The sequence below is a fragment of the Cryptomeria japonica genome, chromosome 3 (assembly GCF_030272615.1).
Source record: "Cryptomeria japonica chromosome 3, Sugi_1.0, whole genome shotgun sequence".
Lineage (NCBI taxonomy): Eukaryota > Viridiplantae > Streptophyta > Pinopsida > Cupressales > Cupressaceae > Cryptomeria > Cryptomeria japonica.
The window spans coordinates 83,279,235-83,288,759 of NC_081407.1; the positions used below are offsets into that span (position 1 = coordinate 83,279,235).

Sequence of the window (9,525 nt, forward strand, 5' to 3'; positions counted from 1 at the left end):
AGACTAAAGTCATGAATAGGGTGTTAGGAAACTTGTTGAGGTGTCTAACTAAGGAATATGGATAGACATGGGACGTAATCATTCCTCAAGCCGAGTATGCATATAATAACAGTGTAAATAGGACCACTGGAAGAAGTCCTTTTGAGGTCTTCTATGGTAGACATCCAAGAGGAGTGTGTGAACTCGGGGAACTTGGTTCCATGGAGATGAAGAGTGGGCAAGCAGAGGACTTCACTCAAACCATCAAGGAAGTTCAAGAGCAGGTTAAGAAAGCCATCCTTGAATCCACTCAAAAACTGAAGGCCAAAATGGATGAGAAAAGGAGAGAGGTTCAGTTCAAGGTGGGTGACTATGTGTTGGTCCATTGGAGCAAAGCTAGAATGAAAAGTGGCAAGCCTACTAAACTGCAAATGAAGAGTGTAGGACCTTGTAGAATTCTAGAAAAATATGGTGAGAATGCCTATAAGGTTGAACTTCCTTCAGACTTATCCATTTCACCAGTCTTCAATGTTGTTGATTTGATCTTCAATGTTGTTGCTCTTGGCTCCCTCCATTGGTCGAGAGCCAGATTCCTTAACAAGGGGTTTTGATTTCAGAGTTACCAAGGGATAATCCCTGATCTTGTGATCTGCCGATTGGCATCAATAACAAGTGTTGGATAGGTTCAGATAGAGTACCTTCTGGGTGAAGGTGGTACCGCCCACTTGAATATCAATAGTTTCATTCAGGTCGCGAGAAAGGTCGACCTCAACACATACCCTCTTTTGAGGGTGAGCATTAGAAAAATGGTCAGGCTCGAGGCAAACAACTTTGCCAACAGACTGAGCAATAGATTGCATGAAGGGCGAACAAGGCAAAGGAAGACCAGGGAACTCAACCCAGACTGGAACTCGCAATTTTTTGTCATCTGAAACATAAAACCTATGAGACCAACACTGGAAGACCAGAAGGGACGATCGAACAGTCCACAAACCATGAGAGAGGATAGCCTCAACATGGGAAGGGTTTGAAAAGAGAAACAAAAAAATCCTTTCATGAGACTTTGGACACCATCAAGCCTTACTCCATGAGGAGACCAAGCTTTGGTGACCCAGTCTCGAAGCATGATTTCCAGAGGGATCCTACCCACAAAATATCCTATCAAAGTACATTTTTCAAACCAGTCACATGCATTGTCAAAGTTCTGAACAGGAAGTACAACATCAGGTGAGGACATACCTTGTGAAACACTTTCGGGACAAACTTGCGAGGGCGTTTTCTTGGTGGTACCATGAGGTTCCGTTGCAAATTATCTTGGCTTTGCTCAAAGCCCTAGGCTTTAGTCCTGTACAATATAATACTTCCCAATATATCAAACAAACATTTTAAATTCAAATATTAACTTAAAAAATATTTCTAACTTAAATCCTCAAATTAATATTTGATCTCTAATTTTAAAAGTATATTAAATTTTATTAGTTCTCTTAATCATAATTAATGAGTTATAATATATTGACAACAAATTTATATAGCTCAATTTTATTACCTTTACAATATGTAATAATAAATAATAATATAAATTTTAAATTTCAATATTTTGGAGACAATATAATCAATGATATGCATATGTAACATATGGAATAGGCATTATAAGGCAATTAAGATTGTAATCCTTGGAGTTGAGTTTTCCAAAATTATTAAGGAGGTGTTTTATATGTTAATGTAAGGGTTTCATAGAAAAATAAATTATTTGTAAATATGAAATTTCATTAATTAAATAAAAAACATTAAACCTTTTCCAATATCAACTGAAATTTTGCAATTGTAAATATTAGATAACTATTGAAAAAATCAAATTCAAAATATATATTTTTAATTCCATAAAATTCACTTTAGGGTAAAAATGAAAAAATACAATAAATAAATAAAGATGTCCATGGTTCCTTTCATTTGCCTTTCTTCTCATAGATCACCAAAGTGTGTGTTCATGTTCTCTCTCTCTTTCCTCTCATGAACTCATAGGTTTACTATTGGTGGTTCATGGATGATGTCATATTTGCTCTTTTATGTGATTATTGGTTTTAATGTGATGGAATTTGTCTTTGTGTTTCAATTAGTTGTTTGAGACATTTGTATCGAGGTCTCTTCGGCTAGTTGATGTGTGGTCTTGTGTTTTGTTTTTGTCATGTGTCTTTTGTGCTTTGTCTTGTTTTGCTTGTCTTGTTCTTTCTATTTTGTGTGCTCTTGCATATGTTTGAGCGAGTTAAGATCCTACGATTGGGGGCTTTATTCCTCAAGATTAGTGATGTCTTATACTTCTCGTAGTATTGGTCCACATCTCTCATCTTTGTCTCTCTCTTTTTTCTACTTTATTGGTAGTATTGGCATAAGCCATACTCCTGCTAAAGTGGGGGCTAAATGTAGCATCATAAAATTGTGACCCTTGCAATTTTGACCACATCTTAGGCCCTCACCGATGTGAGTACATCTCTCTAATCGATTGAGACCAGTCTCTGCCCCTTCATTGTGAATTTCTCCTATCTCAGCCGTGATGACACCTCAAGCCCCTATCCAAGCCCCAAGACAGGGCAGGACAGGGGCATGGCTCTCATGTCCCCCTCGGACAGGGGCGTGGCACCCATGTCCTCCCTCTTAGGGTGGCCCTAAGATGGGTCTATCTAGCTCTTGAACATAATTTACTCTTTGGAGACTTACAATCTCCTTTGTTGGCCTTCGGTGGGATGAAAATTTATCCTCTTAGGCATGTATAAAAGGAGGCATAGTTCCCTCATTTGAGATATAAGCATACAAAATAATAAGAAAAAGTTCAAGCACAAGGTCTTCATTATCGTTATCAAGCATTCAAGTCTTCAAGCATCCATCAAGTTCTCTTCTTCATGTGTCTTCTTCATTCATCCATTGGAGAAACATTACAACATTCATTTGCAAGCATGTGTGTGTGTTAGGTTTTTATCATGTTACATGTCATTTCATGCAACATTTATGATTACATTCAAGAAGCAAAGCAACCATCATCAACAAATTGCAGATCTACAAGGTATACATCTCCATCATTTACATTTAAGCGTTTGCAATTATGTTCTTTCAAGGTTGATTCCACAACCAAGGTTCGACTATGGTAAACCCCTATCAACAACCCTTTTCCCCTTCTTTTCTGTGTGTAGGTTGCAGGTGCCCAGCTGTAATTGCAGTTTTGGACTTCATTTGTAGAGACAAAAAAACCATTTTCGGTGCGCAAATTTTTCGAAGGACCGAGTATACTTTCAACTTGGTCTTGGGAACTTTTCTCCAAATTTATAAGGCGGATCCATATCAATCTAAATATATCAGATCCAAATTTATAGTGCGATCCCGAACCAGTAGTTCCTTATTTCATCCATTTTGTCTCCCTTTTCTACATAGTCAACAAGTCAACATATCTATTTACAAAGAGGGCAAATTACATTCTAAACCTTGCAATCGACTTGGTATTCACATCCTTATTTCCCTTGGATTTGGATCTAGTGGATTCAACCCCTCTTTTGAATGTAAAGTATCTCCGAAGTGAAAATCATCATAGTGGTTTCCTTTCTCTCTCCTAGGTGGGGAACCACTAGGGTCCAATATTCCACTTTACATCCCCATATGCACATGATGGACTTTAGGATTTCTTCATGCAATACTCCCTTTATTTCATGTATAATTAAGAGGTTGCTCATCTTGTATATGCACTCTAGTCTCTTCTTAATGACCTCCCACAAAAAAGCCATCTATCTTCATTGGCATGTGAGTCTCAATGGTGTGTCCTTACTTAGTCAATACTATTTTTAGAATGATCTTACACCCACTTTTCGGGCCTAGAAATAATCTCATTTTATCTAATGATCATTTCTTCGCACACTTTTATCTCAACAAAAGTAATGTTTCTATCCTTTCGTCATAAAATATCAATCTTGCCTCTCTTCAGAGTTTATGTAATATAAAATGATATCATTATTGTCCTACAAGCTATCAAATGGACATACCAATCACTAAATCATAGAAAAACTTTCTATCTTTTCCAATATTAATTGAAATTTTGTAATTCTAAATGTAATATTTCTAGTTTTTATTTCTATTTTTTTTTTTAACTTTTATACTTTATAATTCTATAGAATTCTCTATAATTTCATAAAAAAATACAATAAATAAATCCCTATAAGATAAAAAAAGAAAGAAAAGAATTTAAAGCCCTTCAATATAATACTTCCTAATTGTATTAAAATAATCTACAAATTATAATTTTAAATTTAATTAAAATAAAATCGACCAAAAGTCATTTACATTTAGATGTGTACTCCTAAATTGGTTAAGTTCTTTCCTGGTAAACAAGAAGTCGTAAAGTCGAATTCAGGAATTGAGAACAATTAAATATTATATAAGAAATATTAATACATCGATCCGTTCGTCATGAAGAGAGTTTCGATGCCATCATATTCTTGAATTCCATGAAATCCAACACTCCGTTAGAATCTGCAAATCATATTCTCGCAATGTTGCCCCTGTGCGATCAATCCCAGAGAGGACAGGAAGAGATATATCCATCTTCATTCCGATCAAATCCTTTGAAAGCTTCCATCAAATCCTTTGACTCATCTTCTAATTCCGCGTCTTCGTTACTGAAGATTGACTGATATAAATGCACAAATTCTTCAAATCCTACGCAGTTAAATTTGTCTTCATCATTGCTCAGAGAACTGAACATACATGTGATATCTTGTTCTGAAATTGGTATTCCAAGTCTGTTTACGAAACAACTGATTTCACCCACACTCACAACTCCATCCGCATTGCCATCTATAATTTCATAAATTCTTCTGACCTCATCAAGGTTCGCCATTGATTTATAAAGGGCAAAAGACAGAAACCTAAGAAAGCAAAGAAATAATTGTGTTTGGAATAATGTCCCTTGCTATATGACTGTATTTATAGCATGATAGGAAGATCCTTGTTTGGATTTAGGAGGAAAGGGGTGAACAGTGAAGAAGAAGTTGTCTGTTCGCACATAAATTATAAAAATATACGACAACCGACTGATTCCGTCAACCTTCGCAATTTTGGACTATCCATCGCAAAAATCGGTTTGACCCGATATTTGTTGAAAGGCGGTTCCTGATTCCACTAACCAGCGAAGAATTGGCCGTGTGGCGGGCAAGTCATGAGAAAGTTCTTTTCATGGGTTTGGTCATCGTGGAGCAATCATTTAGGTGAATCAAATGAGAATTATTAGAGCAAATAAACTAAATTTAAGAGTTATATTGATCATTAAAATTTTTGAACTTCTCATGTAAAATTATATAAATTAAATGTAGGTAATAAGAGCTGAAATTGATGATATTTTTTTTCATGTTAAAAATATATGTTTTCAGATTTTGTAATTTATTATTGATCTATAATTTTATTGAGATAGTATTAGTGTAGGACACTGATAAACTGCCTCTAAAAAGGGGTTATAAAATTCTTGTTATTGATTTTTCTGAAAAATCAAAGCCGTAGCTTATTTTTCTCATCACGTTCAACGATCTGTAATTTTCGAAAAAATCAGTAACACGAATTTTATAACGTTGTTTTGGAGCCAGTTTAGCCACACCCATTAATCTATAAGTGATCTTTGTGAATGCAAATCCAATTAAGTGCATGAAATTAGGCTTAAAAGTCACAAATCTAACTTGGAACAATTTTGTATGCCAAAATTTGTTTGTATTATTTTATTCTTTAGATTTGTGTAAAGTATAGCAATGTTTATAAATACCTTTAAAGAATCAATTGAATCATTAAGGCGGTTCCTGATTCCACTGACCAACGAAGAATTGGCCGTGTGGTGGGCAAGTAATGAGAAAGTTCTTTTCATGGGTTTGGCCACTGTGGAGCAATCATTTGAGCGAGTCAAATTCCAATTGGTAGAGCAAATAAACTATATTTAAGAGTTATATTGTTTATTAAATTTTTTTAACTTCTCTAGTAATTGGATTATAAAATTATCACATTTATGTGGGTAGAAGAAATACCATAAAAAAGGTGAAGTTAATCAGTGAAACATTGGTTGAGTTTGGCTCTGCGAAGACCATATATTCTCATTTCTCTCAATCTTAGAAATGATTGTGATATCATTGAAAGTAAGGGGGGTGAATAGATTTCCTAGACAAAATGCTATTTGTGAGTTGATTGGATCTCGTTCTAGTGATGTGGTCTTTGTTTATGAAACTAAGTTATCAATGGATGGTATGGTAAATAGGACTTCTAAAATTTGCGCTCGGTGTCATTGTTACTTTATTGGGACTTAGTGTAGTTCTAGGGGTATGGTTTTCCTTTGGGACACACAAAAGCTTCTCCCTCTATTGTAGGTTTCTAGTAGATTTGTTATCCCTATGATTATTGTAAGTTGTGAATCTACTGAGAATATCCTTTTAAGTAGTGTTTATATGCTCCAACTAATCTTATAGAAAAATCTTTTTTTTTGTCTCATATCATATATGGTTAAACTCTTTTCCCTTTATTCCCTATGGTCCTTGCAAAGGATTTTAATGTAGCTTTTAATTTGGATGAGAAAGGGGGAAGAAATATCAAGTTTGATCATTCTATAGACCTTCTAAGAGACATTATTTAACTGTTAAGGTTATAAAACGGGGTTACCAATGGTTATTATTACTTATTTTAAAATTTTCCTTTTGCCTCTATTGCACTCGTAGAAGCACCATCCTTCACTTCTTAGGGCAATCTAATCCACAAAAGCTATAGTCTTCTCCTGCCAACCTATCCTCAGTCTCTTCATTTAAAGCTATGGTTTCATCCTTGAGGTTATCTCCAAAAATCACAACATCCACCATCTTTCCACAACCACCACCAAATTGAACCAATCTTTCCTCCTTGATGTAGTTCTGTAGACACCCTAGACCATCCACCAGAACCAAATGCAATATTCTCTTCAGAAACAACAAACTTCTACATGCAATATTTCTATACATGGCTAAAAGGTTAGGAGATGAAGAGAAAATGAGAGGGAAGTTGTCAACCTCATGACCACTTACCTATATAATATATAAATATGTATGTAATGGGATGCTTCCACCCACAACTATATCTTTTAGAATGTCTCTAATTCTCCAAGGGGCCTACTCCACACTAACCTTCTACACAGCTCTCCCATCATCTCCTTTATTTCTCCCATGTCCAACACCAAATCCATAAACATAGATCATATCATTGACAACAACAATGAGGGGAAACTAAGAAGGGGGGTGAATCAGTTTTAACCAGATCAACAAACTTAATCACAAAATGAATTTGATAAACTATAGCAATAACAAAGATGAGAAATATGATAACACAACACACAACACAAAGATTTTGACATGAAAAACCCTATTAAGCGAAAAACCATGGTGGGAACCTACCCACAACAAGATGATACTCTGTAGTAGTATGTGAAAATATTACAATGGGGAATGCACATGCATTTAGGAACACTGCATAGAGCTCACTACTCAAAATCTAATAACCCAGAAGGCTACAACACTCAAGGAAGTCTCACTGACTTACAACAAGATTTGGACTACAATCTCAAAAGAATGAACTGCAATAATAGCATCTCCAAATGCCTAATGGAAATTTAGGTTAAGCATAATGTCTGCTCTGCAACACCAAACTTTAATCAATCACAATGCCAAAGGATGAATCACTTGATCGCACATACACCACTCTCTAATAACACAGGACAAACTTGATACCTAAATTACATGGCAATATCAGTTATTTATACAACCTTGACAACAAGATCAACTAAACCCTCAACTCACAATTACAAAATTACATCACATGATATAAATATCAACTTTTAAACCAATACAATAAATTAAATGACATAAAATAGACATAAATCAAACATCCAAACATGCAACACAACCAAAAATCATGCCAAGATCAACTGCAAAAAGCTACACCTCTAGGAAAACTGCATAACATGAATAACATCACCATTTCAACAAAATCACTAACAACTCATACAATGATCAATGTGGATCATCAAGACAAATAGTACATTGTTAGGAAAAACCAGCAAGCACATTAGAATCATCAACAACAAATACACCAACACCACTTATCAAATCTTCATCGACCAACATCTGAAACTCAAGAACACTCAAACAACAACAAATATCACATAGAAAGATAACTTGCAGAGCATCAGATCACAAACCATTTGAAATAAAGATACACAAGACCATTGTGAACAATACCCTAAAATCTTAGCACAAAATCTAATCACAATGGAATATACCAGAGGAACTATTGAACTCTAAAAGCACTTATCAGATAAACAAACTGCAAAACTAGATCATCTGATATGATCATTTAAGCTTCCTAGATCACCAAAACCAATACAAAAGAATATAGTGATACAAGAAATATTGCATACACCAAACCATAATCTCAAAGATCCAATCTGCAATCACCGGAGTAGGAAGATGTTGACATCAATGACCACAACATATCCTAGCAACAACAATGTACAACAATCTCTCCCTTTGGCATTGATGACAACATATGAATATGAAAAAAAATCAATGCAAAAAAAGAAAATCACTCCAACAAACTCCCCCTAAGATCAAGCAGATAAAACTATTTTTCACATGCTTCTCTCCCCCTTTGACAACAATGCCAATGACAAAATATAGATTATGCTTCTCTCCCCAAAACTCATCCTCATGAATCTCTCCCTCTAAAACACATAATTAGACTACTCCACTAGAGGAGCAACACTAACTCATCAATCCAAATAAAGACATAATATTGTGAAGTCCATTGGATTGATGCAACTCAATGTATCTAGTTCTTATTAGGAGGGGTGGATAACCCTAACTTGTCTCTCAAATAGAAAAATGTATCTGTAGGAAAAGACTTCGTAAAAATATCAACAATTTGTTCCTTTGTAAATACACACTCCAGCTTAACTTCCTCTTCACTGATTTTTTCTCTCAAGTAATGATATTTGATTGACACATATTTAGTCTTTGAATGTTTCACTAGATTATTTGACATGTTAATAACACTAGAATTATCACAGTATATGGCAGTAGGATCATCATAGATCTTTGATATCGTTCAACATTTGCTTCATCCAAACCACCTGAGTGCAGCTACCAACAGTAGCAATGTACTCAACTTCAACAGTAGACAAGGATACTAGATCTTGTTTCTTACTAGCCCAACAAACCAATTTCTTACCCAACAAGAAAACACCATCAGATGTACTCTTCTAGTCATCAACATCACTAGCCCAATTAGCATCAATGTAAGCACATAACATTAAATCATCATTCCTTGGATACCACATACCATAATCCACAATCCCCTTCAAGTATTTGAATATTCTCTTAACAACAATGACATGACTCTCTTTCTGATCATGCAACCATGTACACAACAAGCATAATATCTGGCCTAGTCTGAGTAAGATATAGTAGTCCGCCAACCATAGATCTATACAAACTCCGATTAAATTTCGAA

At 35.0% G+C, this 9,525-nt stretch overlaps 1 protein-coding gene across 1 annotated transcript; it reads right to left on the bottom strand.

Moving 5' to 3' along the window:
* Positions 1 to 4,528: 4,528 nt before the first annotated feature.
* LOC131873962 (calmodulin-like protein 7) lies at positions 4,529 to 4,858 on the bottom strand. Its single transcript, XM_059217151.1, has one exon. It carries the CDS (start codon positions 4,856 to 4,858, stop codon positions 4,529 to 4,531), a length of 330 nt encoding a protein of 109 aa, XP_059073134.1.
* Between the last annotated feature and the right edge of the window lie 4,667 nt (positions 4,859 to 9,525).

Coding starts and splice junctions, on each gene's coding strand:
- LOC131873962 (XM_059217151.1), bottom strand. CDS start 4,858: ATGGCGAACCTTGATGAGGTCAGAAGAATTTATGAAATTATAGATGGC.